The sequence below is a fragment of the Acinonyx jubatus genome, chromosome E3 (assembly GCF_027475565.1).
Source record: "Acinonyx jubatus isolate Ajub_Pintada_27869175 chromosome E3, VMU_Ajub_asm_v1.0, whole genome shotgun sequence".
Taxonomy (NCBI): domain Eukaryota; kingdom Metazoa; phylum Chordata; class Mammalia; order Carnivora; family Felidae; genus Acinonyx; species Acinonyx jubatus.
The window spans coordinates 12197887-12215241 of NC_069398.1; the positions used below are offsets into that span (position 1 = coordinate 12197887).

Consider the following 17355-nt stretch of genomic DNA (forward strand, 5'->3'; position numbering starts at 1 on the left):
AGACAAGAGACAATGCCACCTCAAAGACCAACCAACCTTTATGATTATGTCATCCATGCAGAGTCCTTATAAAATTTGTACTCAGTTCTTATAAAGGTTAGGATATCTGGATGGGCAATGACCTAAATTATTAGGTTATTATGCCCACTAGTTTCTCACCAAATATTCTTCTGAGTCTCATTTCAAACAGGGCAAATGTTCTGGTCAGATCTAAAGAAATCTGTCTGGGTCTAAATGAACTCAAGCAGTAAGGGAGAGAGGTCCATGTTATCAAGTGTCTTTATGTACCTGACTCTCACAGCTACCCTAAGAACCTTGGCTTTGACTTGAAATGAAGGAATAGCAGACATGTAAATGATTCTGGAAAATATTGACTACTTTTCTTTTCTCTATCTGAAGGACTAGTTAGCCCTGACGCCTCTTCTTTAGCTGCTCAGCAAGTATCCGCTGAGAAATTCACACCATGAGAGTACAAGGACCCAACCGGAATACACAGGCTGATAGATGGCACATCAGATGCATTCAATAACAGAAAATAATCACACTTTTATATGATCCTTCAAAGTAAGGAAAAGTTGGAATGCTTGAACCATGAGCTAAATAAAGAACCATTTCTGCAGAATCCCAAGGCAGAAACGATGGGATAGCCTCTTTTCTCATTTAGTTTCCTAAACTGTATTCAAATGTTGAAAATAGTAAGTTTGAAATTCTTAGTTACTAGGCCCTAATTAGTTACTAGGGCCAAGTTAGTCCCCAAAACAAAAGCCTCAAAAATCCAACAGCAACTCAATCATCAAAAATTATTAGAAAAAAATATGTCAGTCAGTTAAGCAGCCAACTCTTGATTTCAGCTCGGGTCATGATCTCATGGTTTGTGGGATTGAGCCCCATGTCAGGCTCTGTGCTGACAGCGTGGAGCCTGCTTGGGATTCCCTCTCTCCCTCTCCCCAGTTCATTCTCTCATTCTCTATCTCTCTCTCTCTCAAAAATAAACATAAAAATGTTACAAAAAGAAAAAAATATGTTGAAGTACTGGAAGGGATTGTATAAATACAAGGCATTGTTTTTCAAAACCATAGGCTTACGTTTTATAAAAGAAAAAAACCCCAAAACTCTTTCTCTGGCAATAAACACAGCTTCCATTTGTGGACCAGAAACTGTGCTGGATTACTTTCCTGCATAATCTCACTTAATTTGCGCAACAATCCCATTTCACAGCTGAAAAAGTAGAGGCTGAGAGAGGTTTAATCACCGGTCCAAGGTCTGGGTCTGACTCAAAAGTCTGAGGTCTTATGTTCTACATTAAATAGAAGTAAGGAAGGGGAAGAGGGAAAGGAAAGAAGGAGGGAAAGAAGGTAGGGAGGAGAAAAAAAGGGAAAAAAAGGGAAAGGGAAGCAAAGGAAAGAGAAGGGGAAAAGGGATAAAAGGAAAAAAAGGAAAAAAGGAGAAGAAAAGAAACCATGCAATAATGAGCTTTTAAAATAATTTGTTCAGGACACTGATAGGAGTTTCTCTCTCTCATTGGGAAACCTTTGGAGAAGCCCCTATTCAGCATTTGAGAAATCTGAGAAAATTCCTGCACTTAATGACATGCATATAAAATTCCTGTTAGAAGCTCCCACCCCACCCCCCTTTATTTTCTGCCTGCAGACATCTGTGTGCCATGTGCTATTTCTGGCTCTGATGTCACAATCCAGGGATGGCAAAACTAATAGCCTGGCATTATCTCCATGGAGCCAGCCAACTGACTGGGGAGTTCTGTGCTCCCAGGAAGCCAGGGATGTGAGCTTTACCTGCGTATAAATCACCCAGAGCTGCAGCCAACACTTTATAAGCACAGGTCTTGCCACCCATGGGGTCTCCAACAATCATATAGCCATGTCTCACCAGCATCATCTCGTAGATCTGGTAGGAGACATATAAACAGTTAATCATTGCAAACCTTCCAGAGCTACAAGTCAGTCAGATGTCAGTGAGGAATGAGGGACTAAAAGGGGATTTCCATAGTCCCTTCAACCCCTGGTGAACTGTAATCCTTTTTATGATTTGTAGTTTAAATACCTTTGAGGTAAATAAATACATGTGTATGTCTCATATATTTAAGGAATGGGATCTTCTATTTGCTCTGAACCTACCCATGGGTTACATCGAGTGACTTACATAAATTATTTCATTTAATACACTCAGGTATCATGAACTATCTTCTAGTGGTAGGAATGCTGAGCCCCAGAGAGGTTACGTAACTTGCCCACACTCATCAGTGGTGAAGCCATGATTTGCACACGTGACTGTCTAAGTTTAATGCCTCAATTTTTTTCATTAGGCCATTTCTATTTGCTTCTATTTTTCATTTTTTTAATGTTTATTTATTTATTTTAAGAGAAAGGGAGGGGCACCTGGGTGACTCAGTCAGTTAAGCATCCAACTTCGGCTCAGGTCGTGATCTCAAGCTCGTGAGTTTGAGCCCCGTGTTGGGCTCTGTGTGGACAGCTCTGAGCCTGGAGCCTGTTTCAGATTCTGTGTCCCTCTCTCTCTCTCTGCCCCTCCCCTACTCATGCTCTGTCTCTCTCTCTCTTTCAAGAATAAACACTTTAAAAAACTTAAAAAAAAAAAAAGAGAGAGAAAGAGTGTGTTTGTGTGTGAGCTGGGGACGGGCAGAGAGACACAGAGAGAGAGAGAGGGAGGGAGAGGGAGAGGGAGAGGGAGAGGGAGAGGGAGAGGGAGAGGGAAAGAGAATTCCAAGCAGATTCTTCACTGTCAGTGCAGAACCTTACTTGGGGCTTGATCTCATGAATCAAACCATGAGATCATGGCCTGGGATGAAATCAAGAATCTGACCCTCAACAAACTGAGCTACCCAGGCACCCCTCTATTTGCTTTTAAAGGGGAAAGGGAAACAGCAGTCATCTTAGCACCCTGCACTTCAATTGGAAACTTCCTTTTTTGAGGCCTAAATGCAGTTCTGACTTGATTAGAACTCTCAACAGATAAAAGGTATTTTCCAAGCCAGGCCCATGCTGCAAAATATAAATGATCTTCCTTGTAAGTGATTCCAGGGTGATTTTGTGACTTTACCAGCACAATTCAAAGTTAATCCTGAGACCTTTACTGAAGCCATTTGGAGAGCAATGCTCTTTTTCCTTCTGGGCTTGAACCTGGGACAATCTAAGTCTGAGGCTGCTGGAAACCCAACTAAGAATGAAGTTTTAACTCAGAGACAGAGCCCAGAAATGAAGAGAAAGTTTCCTGGATCCTGCTGTTCCTAAGGCCAAAACACATCTGGGTTTTTCAAGTTAGGTAAGTGAACAGACTCCCTTTTGTTGACTAAGGCAGTTTGAGTTGGGTTTCTGTCACTGGAAACTGATAAAGTCCTGACTAGTTCAAGCCCAGTGCCCCCAAAGGTTTTGTTTCATCCCCAAATTTAAAAAAAGGAACCCCAAAGAAGATGGTCAGAGGAAAAACATTGGATTTTAACTTCAATTCCTGGAAATGAGACCTGAAGGCACTTCCATTTCTATTTTGGCTCCTGTGGTTGCCATCACTCTGCTCCAATCAACCACAATTCTAATTCCTGACTTCAGCGAATAGAAGAACACGTGCATTCTCATATAGATACAGGGAACCAACCTGGATAATTTTCCCAATAAACCAAGGTACCGGCTGGAGTTTCATCTTTTTGATGTTCTCATTCAGCACTTCCATAAAAACTTCATAGTCTGGCTTTGGAAGAACAACTCCAGGAAACAAATCTGATATAATTCCCTGTTAACAAGAATTCGAGAGAAGATGGAAAGGGTGAATTGTCAGGGGATATGACCTCGACATTTTCTGAAAATGAGATTCACAGACAGCAGAAGGCTTTGTAAAATTCCAAACCTCATTTTTCTATGCCAAAACTCATCCACAATTGCAAATTCCAACACAATCTGTAAAATATGATTTCTCTCCCAAATAATTTAAAAAGCCCTCAAATATTTATTTATTTATTTATTTATTTATTTATTTATTTATTTTTCAACGTTTATTTATTTTTGGGACAGAGAGAGACAGAGCATGAACGGGGGAGGGGCAGAGAGAGAGGGAGACACAGAATCGGAAACAGGCTCCAGGCTCTGAGCCAGCAGCCCAGAGCCTGACGCGGGGCTCGAACTCACGGACCGCGAGATCGTGACCTGGCTGAAGTCGGACGCTTAACCGACTGGGCCACCCAGGCGCCCCAAAAGCCCTCAAATATTTAATAAGTCTGTATTATCTTCCAGTTATTGTACTAGGAATGAATTAGATAGTCATAATTTCTGTCTGTATGGAGCTCACAGCCTGATAAGGAAGAGAGGAATTAGAATAATTACAAAGGAAAACTACATTTGGTTAAAAAAAAACCTACCCCAAACCAATGGCAGATATTATTCTATCAGTGAAATAATTTTTATTAAAATCAGGAACTAGGGGAGCCTGGGTGGCTCAGACAGTTGGGCATCCGACTTGGGCTAAGGTCATGATCTCACGGTTCATGAGTTTGAGCCCCATGTCGGGCTCTGGGCTGCCAGCTCTGAGCCTGGAGCCTGCTTGGGATTCTGTGTCTTCCTCACTCTCTAACCCTCCCACCCCTTCACAAAAATAAATAATAAAAACATTTAAAAAATTTTAAACCAGGAACTAGACAGGGATAGTGCTATCACATTATCTAACTTTTGGGGGAGGGTATCTGGTGGTGGGAGTGCTGGCTGGAGATGGAGAGGGTGCCAGAGAAATAGTTCATCTTCAGAAACTGAGTCCCAGCACTTGGCCAAGGTCCCAAAGCACTGCATACCTGAAACAGAGGGACATCTTGAGCCAAGAACTTGGCCAGGTTGACATCAAGCAAGGCCCGGAGCAACAGGACACTCTCATCCTCCTCGGGATATTTGAGCTTCAGGTTGCCAGCAGCAGTGAGCACAGACTTGACTGCACGCATGCCATAGTCATAGTGATGCTGTGAGGACAGCTGCTCCGAGCACAGACGGTAGGTTGCGACAATTTTCTGGGCGAGACTGGGAGGGCAGAGACATGTCTGCAGACTGCCAGAGAGGACCAGCTCCTGCTCATCAGACATTCCCAACATCCCTGTATCCTGTCCCTTCAGGAACCAGACCTATTCATGGACTTGATGGAGAAGCCCCATCATCTGAAGTCCTTTTAACAGTTACCAGGATGAGCTAAGGAAGAGTTCTCTTTCAAAGTTTGGAGGAAAAAGAGTAAGCATACACACATGTGTATACAACCTACTATACAAGAAATTGTATGGGTATATACTTTTATGTGTATATGTGAATATATGAGCACACACACATGCACAAACACACATTTTGGAAGAAACATCAAACTATCAACAATATTAACCCCTGGAGAATGGAACTCAGGGTCACTGAGAAGAAACTTGCTTTTTTCACTTCTATAACCTAACAATTTTTTCCCATATCCATTAAAGTCAATAAACGGGGGAGCCTGGGTGGCTCAGTCAGTTAAGTGCCTGACTTCGGCTCAGGTCACGATCTCACAGTTCGTGGGTTCAAGCCCCGCATTGGCCTCTGTGCTGACAGCTCAGAGCCTGGAGTCTTCTTCAGATACTGTGTCTCCCTCCCTCTCTGCCCCTTCCCTGCTCACACTCTGCGTCTCTCTCTCTCTCAAAAATAAAATAAACATTAAAAAACATTTAAAGTCAATAAATGTTATGCTGTTGACAATGTTAATTCTAAATCATATTAAAAATTTCCTCTTTAATCTTGGAATAATTTCATGTTTTAAAGTCTTGCCTTAAGCTGTGTGTGTGTGTGCGTGTGTGTGTGTGTGTGTGTACACAGGGTTGGGATAAAGAGAAGATGAGTGGCCGATTTCTTTAGCAGAAGTCCACGTATATATAAAGAGAGAGGAGGCTCTTTCTTGGGAATTTGGACCATTTCCTGGTCAGGACCAAAGCCAGGGCTAAGTTGCTGTCACATCAAAAAGGGAGCCAAAGTCCATTTCTTGTTTCTTTTTTTCTTCCAATGGGCAACCTAACTTGATCCACCACACAAAAGGCACTCTTTCAGGACCTTTAGAACCTACTGGAAAGCCAATATCACATACCTTCTGGAGTCCAGAAACCCCATGGAATAGAGGGAAATTTCCCCAATGAGGGCATAATCTGGCACCATCATGGCAACTGTCCGGAATAAGGCCTAGAAAACAAATGGCCAGAAAAGAAAAGAAAAGGCCACTGAGAACCTGAACATATACAGCAAACTCTGGGAGAAGGTGTATTTACAGATACAAAGAGAAGCAGGAAAGTCATTCACACCATTCCAGTGAAATCAAGGAAAGAAAAGCAGGAGGACAAGTCAATGCCGAGAGACCGTCTTTGTTGGGCAGATCCACTGCCCAGCTAACCTCCCCACTGGCCCTGTCTATGTACATGTTGCCACAATGGGTCCCTCAGTGGTTACGTGGAAGGCCTTAGGTGCTGGTATTCTAATAACACCTCATTTCCCTATGCCAAATGAGTACCGTTCAACTATCAGACCTTTCCTTTGTTCATTAAGGACAGAGGAAGTCATTTAGGAATGCAGGACCAATATATATCTGAAGAATCTTGAAGTCAAACAGATACTGATCTGAGTACTTGTACTGCTGCCTATTGGCTGTGGGCAAGTAATTTCCCTCTAGTTATTTCACCTCAAAATGGGCCAACAACTGTATTGTTCTCATGAGAACAAATGATATCATATGAGTGAAGTGCTTAGAACAGTGTGTGGCACATAAGTGAGTGTTCAATAAGCATCAGCTATTGTTATTACCTTAGATCTTACAGAAGTCCAGTCAGTTACAGGTAGAGCCAGGACTAGAACCCAGGCTTCCTGACACCACCCCCTGGTGATTTCTGCTATACCACACTATCTCACGAAAGCTGCTTATACAGACTTGACAGGGTTGCTGGCTGGGAGGGGTGTGGCAAGGGGTGGGGGGGATTACAACCGTTGGGTGGTAAAAATGAGAAATGTGGGTCCAAATTGCACTTTGGTGCTCATTGGCCTATCCTGGCCTAGATGGGAGGAGTCACTACTAAGGATCTCCCTGACTCTTTTCCATTTGGGGGGCAGTGAGAAGAAGTGTCTGAATAAGATCGCAGAGCACTAATCAGACGCGTTTCTGGCACATGAAGTACTCATATGGGTTTGTCTGGGTCTCTCTTGTGTCTTCCACTCTTGTGTCTTGTGAATTCCACTCATGGAATTAATAACATAGAGGAAAATCCATAAAGAAGCAGGCCTAGAAGTCTCTCTCTGGTCCCTCTTTTCATGCAGTTGGGGTGCTAGGGTCTCCTCGTACAGGAGATCCAGCCATTTTGTACTTTGGGTTTTTTCCTTCCATCAGAGCACAGTCTACAGCCTATTCCCTTGAAGATGGCCTGGTTGACTTTCCCTTCAGAGGCACCTTCCTTCTCTACTAGCAGCAGGACCAGTAGCTGTTACCATGGCTGCAACTCAGGCCAGCTCAGCAGTAGGCACTGGGGACATACATACTTCCTTGTCCTCTCTGCAGCTGGTTGGAACAGCCTGTTTTGATATGGACACCACTTCAGCTTAAGCAGGCTGGTAATGAAGAGGACCTCCATGTGGTTCTGCCTAGGTTTCCCAGAGTTCTCTGTGACTACCTTTGATGCTGCCTTATGAGATGTTTTTGTTTGGCCTACAGTGATTTTTTTTTTTTTTTGCATTTAGCCAGGATCACAACAGTCAGATTACATGTAAAAATCCAAATGTCTGGCTTTTCCTGAAAAATGAGAAGATGTGACAATTCCTGCTTGGCAACAGTAGGCTGGCGGCTAAGTAAGGGCTGCTCCCTCTAGAGGGGGCATTTGTCAGAGTCCCTACCAAGCCCAGCTGGTTCCTCTCATTGACCTCCTGTAGACAACAGAAATAGTGACTCTTGTTCTAGTGTTCATTGTCTTCTAATTGCCATTGTTCATTCTGGATATATGCCCCTCCCCCACGAGACATTGTTGGGGCAACAGTTAGGTTCTGGGGACTAACTTACTACCATTGTTGCTCCACTATTAATTCTCACAGCTGAAAAATGTCACCCATTATTTGCCTTCTCTGTGAGATCTTCTGTTACCTCCAGAGGTTTCTACACCATAAAATACACGCAGAATATATACACGCTCACGTTTACCTTGAGGTTATCTGGCAGCTCAGCCCTGCCAGCATATCCAGGGTTCATGGTGATGAAGACAGCGCAAGTTGGGTTCAGAAGGAGCTCAGTGCCTTCAAAGATGAATGTCTTTAGCTTCCGGATAATGGCTTGCTGAATGCTGAGAATCTGCTGAGCCACCACAGATAGCACTTCTACCTGGAGTGAGAATAGTGGGCAGATGTGAGCTCTTGCTCTGACAGCCACCACCCAACTCTGCCAGAGTCTCCTTCACTTAGCAATGAAAAAACCCAATCACCTAAAAACCAGACCTTCACCTTCAAAATTACAAGAATGATTTGGGGTTTTGGTAAAGAAAAAGAAAATTGATGTGTGTGTGTGTGTGTGTGTGTGTGTGTGTCTGTGTGTGTGTATGTGTTACTAGTTTCCATAGTATTTTATCTCTGTTCCAGCACCTAGCATAATGCTTGACCCATAGTATGTACTCAGTGTTTATTGGTTCCCATTGCATGTTTACATTTCCTGACCTAAATTCCCTACCCAAATAGAATTAATCACCCCCTCTCTTTTGTGATGCCTCTTTTGTACCACTACCATAGACTTCTATCATATTCTATGTGCTTCACTTACTTTTTATTTCCCTTTGCTAAATTCTAACACTCAGAGGGCAAAATCATTTCTTACTTATCTTTGTGTCATGAACAATTGCGGAGTATCTGACATATACTAGCTACTCAATAAATTTTTGAATGAGGGACCGAAGGAATGAATATACTGAGGATCCATATGTATATAAAATATGCACTTTGTCTCCTTGGGACTGTTTTTGTTTAGTTCATTGAGTACTTACTCTGTGCAACAGTCTTAGAGGAGACATAAGGCACTGTCACTGAGCACCTAAGAGCCCAGAAAAAGGCCCCTGCATATCCAATCCCTGCTCTGTAGTCCTGTTGCAGCATTACCTCAATTCTGTTGAACTCATCAAAGCAGGCCCATGCTCCGGCCTGGGCCAGTCCCTTGAAGAACTTCCCCATGGCTTTGTAATCCAGACCATCTGAGCAGTTGAAGACCACACACTAGAGAAGGAGAATGTGGGCACCATTAGGGGTGGGTTCCCTCATATCTGAATTACCCTGCACCATAAAACACGGGTGTGGCTCTTCTCTTCCTATTCCACTGTAGGAGCTGGGGCCCAACTCTGCCTCCCTCACCCTTAACCATCTTGAACTTAATGCCCACTCCCCTGATAGGAGTCTAGACAGGGATGACAAGAGAGGGTGAGAACAGACAGCATTTCCCTACCTGCTTGGCCAAAGCTTTGGCCAGATCTTTTGTGGTTTCTGTCTTTCCTGTACCAGCAGGTCCCTCCGGAGCTCCCCCAAGGTTCAGCTTCAAAGCCCCCATCAGTGTCCTAAGGGAAGAAAATAAGAATTCGGTGCCCAAGTCCTAAGACACAGGGAAGAAAGAGACTTTTGCTTTATTTTGTTTTGACTCCTACAAATAGCTTTAAATTTTTTCCCTGATTATATGACCAGGATATCATCATTGTAAAAAATTCTGTTTTACTCAGTACTGTAATCTTAGAGCCTGGTGCATGGGTGGCACCCATAAACATTTGTTTTAATGAATGATTGAATGGATGAATGAATACATACACAAATGAATCAAATAAAGGTAAAAAATCTTCATAAACTCCACACATGAAAGATTACCAGTTCTAATGGAGTGGTGAAAATAAATCCATTTCTCCCACTAGATTATGAACTCTTGAGTTCAGGACCTGTATTTGATTCAGTTTGATACAGTAGGGGCAAAATAAATATTAGAAATTAATGATGTGTTAAGTGTGGCGCTACAGTCCATTGTATGGGCCTCTATAGTTTCAGTTAACACACCATCTTATAATCATCTATCTCTCTCCCCTGACCCCATTAGATTGAGGGTTTCTTGAGGTCATGCATGGGGCACAGGAGACTTTAAGAAATGACTAGTGAATAATGAAACAAATGAATGAAGAACAAAAATCCAGAACACAGAAAACAGGTGTTTGAGGACTTTCAAAGGACAAAATACTCAGGAATTGTCTTTTTAATTAAAAAAATTCCACTTTAAGGAATATACAAAATCAAAGAAAATCTAAACATCACAAAGTTGACACATTCACAAAGTTCACATTTCTAATGTTATGAATACCAAGGAAAGTGGAAAAGCACTTTGCTGAGCATAGAATGACTACGTCTCTCCATCAGACTGGCTGGCTGAGCTTGGAGACTCCTTGCCTGAGTCCTTCACCTGGCCCCTTTTGATTCTTTCGTCTATGGGATCTCCAGGCACCATCTTGATTCCTGCCACTGGAGAGCTTTCTACTTAAATACTGTGGCATTTTTTTTTAAAAGTTCATTTATTTTGAGAGAGAGAGAGAGAAATAGAGCACAAGCAGGGGAGGGGCAGAGAGAGAGAGAAAGAGAGAGAGAGAGAACCCCAAGCAGGCTCTGCATTGTCAGTGCAGAGCCCGATATAGGGCTCCACCCCATGAGCTCTGAGATCATGACCTGAGCTGAAATCAAGAGTCGACGCTCAACTGACTGAGTCACCCAGGCACCCCAGTACTGGGGCATTTTTAAGGACAGGCATCAACATTCTGCTTGTTGGTTTGGCCACATTAATTTGCATTAGGATTCCTACTGGGTTCTCATTTCTGGCCTAAGGGCTAATTTCCACGCCTGTTGTGGGACCATGATAATTAAGGACAAAATTCTACAATCTGAGTATCTGAAATGTAGAGGGTAAAGGTTACAAACTCAAGATGCTCCACACCTTCTTCCCCAGAAGGTTTTCCTTCTGGAATTCTATTCACCCTTCAGGTCTTGGGGGAGGCCCAGAGGTTACCTGTAGCAGCGGTCGGTGAGGGGTGTAATCACCAGCCGGGGGGAGTTCCCCAAGTACTCATAGCCATATAAGACTTCTGTGGTGATCATCTGCACCTGTACATCCTTTGAATCCCAGTAGTAACGCAGCTGGGAGATCCACTGGAAATCATTTAGATCACAAATATTATCCTCAGATAACTTGGCCACCACGTCGCGAGCTATTGGAACAGATGCAGATGTGGAAACACACAAATGCAGAGCCATCAGCATACTCATATGTCCAGAGACTGCTCAGGATGTCAGGACATTATCCAGGCCACCCTTCACTATCCAAACAGTTTCAGGCTCAACTAGCTTCCCTGCCCACTCCTAACCTACAGGCAGCAATATCTTTCAGAAGTTGGACTTTGCTTCTCCCAAGAAGCCTGGCAGAGAACATGCTACATTGTCTTCTCTCAGACAGTACAGCAGAGGCATTAAAAGTGCGTACTCTGAAGTCAGACTGCCTGGATCCAAATTCTGGTTCTGCCATTAACTAGCTACGTGACTTTGAGCAGGTTGCGCAACCTCTCTCTTGAGTTGCATAATCTGTAAAATGGGGATAACATAGTACCCACCTTCTAGGGTTATTAGAAGGTTATTAGGAGGATTAACTGTATATACAGTTTACCTTTGAACAACGTAGGGGTTGGGGTGCCTAACCACTGTAGAGTCAAAAATTTGCTTATAACTTTCAACTCCCTTCAAACCTAATTACTAATAATCTACTCTTAGACTGGAAACCTTACAGATAACAAGTGGCCAATTAACACATATTTTGCAAGTTATATGTATCATATACTGTATTCTCACAATAAAGTAAGCTAGAGAAAATATTATTATGAAAGTCATGAAGAGACAATACATTTACAGTACTGTATTGTACTTATTGAAAAAATTTGCTTCTACGTGGACCTGTGCAGTTCAAACCCAGGTTGGTCACAGGCCAACTGTATACACAGACATGTATATACACACATAGGTACACATACATGTGTACATATATAAATATATATCCACATATATATGCAGATACAGATAGATGAAAGAAAGAAAAAAGGAAAGATTATATAAATACTAGCTATTGTTATTGTTCCTAAATTCTGGGGGGACTGACCCAGAGAGATTTGCAATATGTAGTTACCCCAAATGCTATCAAATCCCCAATATGGTCCTTTTGACCCTGTTCCAGGCTTCTAGGATATCCTAGGAGAATACAGTCAGCTTGGCCTGATGCAGTTGGCAAGGGAAGGGGTCCCTAGAACCCATGGTTACATATAGTCTTTCCATCTCGGGGCCTGAGAAAACAGATGGGAGATATACTTCTGGGTGTCCTTCTTTCTCTCATAGGATTATGAGCCTAATTTAATTTTCTCACAGTTATGGGAGCCCTGAAGTTGAAGAATAAATAAAGGTTTATGAGAATCATTAGTTATTTTTTATGGAATGCTTGGATGAGAGCTATTGAGATCTCATAACTAGGACAGTAGCCTGAATTTAGTATCTCAGAAACATAACTTTGCAAAGGGATGCTTCTGTTAGTCTACTGCCCCTCTGTGAAAAGAAGTCTTCTTCATGACAGTAAAATCCAAAACCCTCCGGAGAAGAGTCCTTGAAGATTACACCAATAGCTCTTCCGTCCTTCCTGAGGAATGTAATTCCCCTCCAGGTTCTTCAGAGAAACCACAGAGTAGTAGCAGGAGTAGGGGTCTCCATGAGGGATCCAAGAGGAAGATGACTCTCAAGGGACTGAGTATGGGGAATGCCTGCATGATGCAGCATGTGTGTGTGTGTGTGTGTGTATGTGCGCGCGCGTGCACGTGTGCGTGCCTGAGTGTGTATGTGCAAATGTGTGAACACAACCATTCTGGGGAACCCTGGGCAGTAACCACACATGCACTTCTTACTCCTACTAGATGAAGTTCGCATTCTCCCTTCTCTCTCCCTGATTTCATGCTTGTCTATCCAAGCAAAATTAGATAGAAATGAGCATCAATCTTAAGGAGAACAAGATGCCACAAAATGCCAGGAGGCAGCTGGGTGTATGAACAAGAGAGACACTGTTTCCAGGCAACCAGCTAGTCCAGCCCTAGTTTCCTTGGTGGTGATGGAGTGAGGGTGAGGGGGTGGTTTGTTTTATATAAAGGCCCCAGTTCTTCCTCCTCCTCCTCTCCTTTTTTTTAAAAAATTTTATTTTTTATTTTTTTTTTAATTTACATCCAAATTAGTTAGTATATAGTGCAACAATGATTTCAGGAGTAGATTCCTTAGTGCTCCTTACCCATTTAGCCCATCCCCCCTCCTACAACCCCTCCCGTAACCCTTAGTTTGTTCTCCATATTTATGAGTCTCTTCTGTTTCGTCCCCCTCCCTGTTTTTATATTATTTTTGTTTCCCTTCCCTTATGTTCATCCGTTTTGTCTCTTAAAGTCCTCATATGAGTGAAGTCATATGATTTTTGTCTTTCTCTGACTAATTTCACTTAGCATAATACCCTCCAGTTCCATCCACATAGTTGCAAATGGCAAGATTTCATTCTTTTTGATTGCCGAGTAATACTCCATTGTGCATATATATACCACATCTTCTTTAACCATTCATCCGTCGATGGACATTTGGGCTCTTTCCATACTTTGGCTATTGTTGATAGTGCTGCTATAAACATGGGGATGCATGTGTCCCTTTGAAACAGCACACCTGTATCCCATGGATAAATGCCTAGTAATGCAATTGCTGGATTGTAGGGCAGTTCTATTTTTAGTTTTTTGAGGAACCTCCATACTGTTTTCCAGAGTGGCTGCACCAGCTTGCATTCCCATTTTTTTTTAAAGGAATTGCTGGAAGGCATTATCTCTCACCCGTTCTCTCCCTGCATACACTGCCCATTTCCAGTCTCTTGGGTTTGGAATCAGACAAAGAATTACCATTAAATCAATGACATCAAATTACAAAACAGCTTCTGCTACTTAGTAGCTGTATTCCTCTCTGGTGAGTTATTTAACCCTCTAAGCCTCAGGTTCTTAATTTGTTAAGTGTGTATAAAAACAAGATAATGTACGTCAAGCACTGAGCACAAAGCCTCGTACCTGGTGGGTATTCAAAAATATTAGCTATGGTCAGCCTCAAGAAAATGTTCCAAGTTGGTGAATCTTAGAAATGGCTTTGGCCATCATGGTCTCAGTGAGAGGGCCCTGCTTAGGGGTTCCCTGGAAATAAGGGTGGGGATGGGAGAGAAAAGGAGGTGGAGATTCATAGAAGCCTTGACTTCTTATTCCCTCACCTTACTTACAGTTAGAGAAGCCTCTCCCTAACAGGAAAGGAGACCCTGAATCACTCCATCCAGGAGAATGGAGAGCAGCAAGCCTGGTTGCCATTCCTAGACAGTCAGAAATGCCAGAGAAGCCTCCTTGCTCACCATGGACATCGATGACCGTGAGGGCCCCGAGGGTGAGTCGAGCCCCACTGCTTAGCTTCCCTCGAACCAGCTGGACAATCTGTGCGATCTGATTGTTGCTCTTTTTCAGAAAATCCTGGCAGGGGCACAGGAGGGGACATCTGGTTAAACTGGATTCTTCTCTGTAATCCCCTCTTGGGGAATGGCACCATCCACCAGCCCATGGCCCAAGCCATCCCTCCAGCAACCTTTCCCTCACTCTCTTCATTAACCTCAAGACAAATTTCAAATGCATTATGCTAACTGAAAGAAGTCAAATTGGAAAGGCCAGATATCTTGATTTTATTGTTATGATGCTGTGGAAAAGACAAAATACAGGAGCAGACAACAGCTTGGTAGTTGCCAGAGGCGTGGAACAGGGGAAGGGATTGCTACAAAGGGAGTGAGGGAACTTTGGGGGGCATGCAACTGTTCTGTATCTTGATTGTGATGGTGGTTACACGAATGTATGTATGTGTTCAAACTGAGAACTGTACACTAAAAAGGGTGAATTTTACTGTATATAAATTATGCAGTAAATCAGAATTTTAAAAAATGGAAACTTTTTCAGATTAAAGGAGACACAGGAGATGTGAAAAGTAAATGTATGTAAACCATGATCCTGGAACAGATTAGATAGGAATGTATCTTGCATCAATGTTGGTTTCCTGATTTGGATAATTATAATCATATTGTGGCTATTTAAGATGTTAATTTTGGGTGAATCTGGATATGAGAACTCTTTGCATTATTTTTGCAACATTATTTGTGAGTCTGACATTACTTCGAAATAAAGAGTTAAAAAATACAAATACATTTTAAAGAGGAAAAAAAGTGAGACCACCTTAGGTCCACAGCTCACCTTCTCCACTTCCTAGCTATGCAGTTCTGGGCAAAATAGAGTAACCTGCTGAGTCTTAGTCTCCTGTTCTGCCGAGTCTAGATAATTTCAGCTATCTCTTGGAGCTGTTTTGAAGATTAAATGAAATGGCGAAGCACTTGGCACAGTGTGAATAAAGCATCCAGTAAATACTGATGGTTGTTATTATTATTAATAAGGTACCTGACACATAGCCAAAAAAAAAAAAAAAAAAAAAAAAGCCTTTTCAATGCCTCCCCATTGCCCTTGCTGTGAGTCTGGAAAACTCTTGGTGATGCATCTTTTTTTTTTTTTTTTTTTTAAGATTTTATTTTTAAGTAATCTCTACACCCAGTGTGGGGCTCAAACTCACAACCCCAAGATCAAGAGTCCCATGCTCTGCCAACTGAGCCAGTCAGGGACCCCTCCCCACATCTTTCTTAACCACACTCATTCCACAGCTATTCTGGACCAAAGTGCCTTCAGTTGCTGGAATGCACCACATTTTTCATCTTCAGACTTTTGCACATTGTGGTTTCTCTCTCTCTCTCTCAAACACTCTTTCTCCTGTTTTTTTGCTTGGCTAATCCCTGTTTATATTTTAGGTCTCCTCTTAGGCACCATTTTCCTGGGAAATCATCTCTAATCCTAACCTCTCTCTTCTCTCCTTCCTTCCCATGCTTCTTGAATCCCTAAGCTTTCCTTATCACACTCCTACTGAAGAGACTTTTTATCTCCCCCACTAGACTGTAAATTCATGAGGACAGGGACCATGTTGCTCTGACTCACTTCTAATTCCCTTTGCCTAGTAGCATCATTTCAGCACAGGGCAGATGTCAAACAAATATTTATTAAAGGAATACTGGATGGATGGATGGATGCATGGATGGTGATCCTGTACCAACATTTGCTTCCTTTAAGACACTGAGCCACATCATTCAACACACAGGTACTCTATGGCACTGATGTGTGATGGGAAGCAGGCTCTCCTTTTACAGGTAGGAAAACTGGGGCACAAAGATGCAGTCACAAAAATCATAATTTTTTAGTGTTTCAAAAGTGTGAAATGAAATACATGAAAGCAGTCAGCAAGTGTAAAGTATATTTGTAGGAATTATCAACATGGAATCTGTAGAAATTTGAATGCTGGTTAAATACTAATGTTCTAATTTTAAGGTATAAAACAAAATATAATAAACTAAAATATTTTCTTGTCTGCAGCCAGTCATCTACAGGGGGAATAACAGAAGGTCTAATGGGATAAATATGGGAAAGTATGTTTATGGTAAAAAGGTTGGGAATGGAGTTACAATTCATTTGTTCAGCAAATATTTAGCACCTACTATGTGCTCAGCATTGCAGTAACCCCTGAAGATATAATAGTGAGCAAAACAGACATAGCCTCTGCCCTGTGGGATTCATAGCCTGGTCTCTAGCAGTGACTCATTTGCTAGTATTTCATTTAACTCTCCCACAGAAGAGTATGATGTTGTACTACAATGTGGTGCACTGTGGCTCATTGTAGAGCCAAGGAGACCAAGACTTAGATTAAATAACTTGCCCATGGTCACACAGCTAACAAGGGAAAGTACAAGATATGAACCCAAGTCCATCCAGGTCTTTTTTTTTTTTTTTTTTAATTTTTATTTAGAGAGAGAAAGAGAGAGAAAATGTGAATACATATGGTGGGGGCGGGGGGGGGGTGGTGGGGAAGGACAGAGAGAGAGAATCCCAAGCAGGCTCTGTGCTCTCAGTGCAGAGTCCAACATGGGGCTCAAAGCCATGAACCATGACTTCAGCCAAAATTAAGAGTTGGACGCTTAACCGACTAAGCCACCCAGGCACCCCCCAAGTCCATCCAGGTCTTGAACTCTCAAGCATTGGCCTCCAAGGAAGGAATTAACTGGAAATATGCATGTCTGGATCTGAGGACAAGGAGGACTTCAACATTCTTGGTCTTAAAAGAATGCTGAATGAAGAGTTGT

At 42.4% G+C, this 17355-nt stretch overlaps 1 protein-coding gene across 3 annotated transcripts in view; it reads right to left on the minus strand.

Moving 5' to 3' along the window:
• Positions 1-17355, minus strand: part of DNAH3 (dynein axonemal heavy chain 3) — a 169834-nt gene that overhangs the window by 83947 nt on the left and 68532 nt on the right. For all 3 annotated transcript variants that reach the window (XR_003415245.2, XM_053213005.1, XM_027043073.2), the window contains exons 28-36: positions 14494-14608; positions 11059-11257; positions 9472-9580; positions 9132-9245; positions 8191-8367; positions 6106-6197; positions 4811-5030; positions 3628-3762; positions 1794-1905 (exon numbers count right to left, since the gene is read on the minus strand). Coding sequence is in view for 2 of the 3 variants with exons in the window: in XM_053213005.1 (XP_053068980.1) it covers positions 1794-1905; positions 3628-3762; positions 4811-5030; positions 6106-6197; positions 8191-8367; positions 9132-9245; positions 9472-9580; positions 11059-11257; positions 14494-14608 (1273 nt within the window). In the remaining variant the exon portion in view is untranslated. The remainder of the gene's footprint in view (positions 1-1793; positions 1906-3627; positions 3763-4810; positions 5031-6105; positions 6198-8190; positions 8368-9131; positions 9246-9471; positions 9581-11058; positions 11258-14493; positions 14609-17355) is intronic.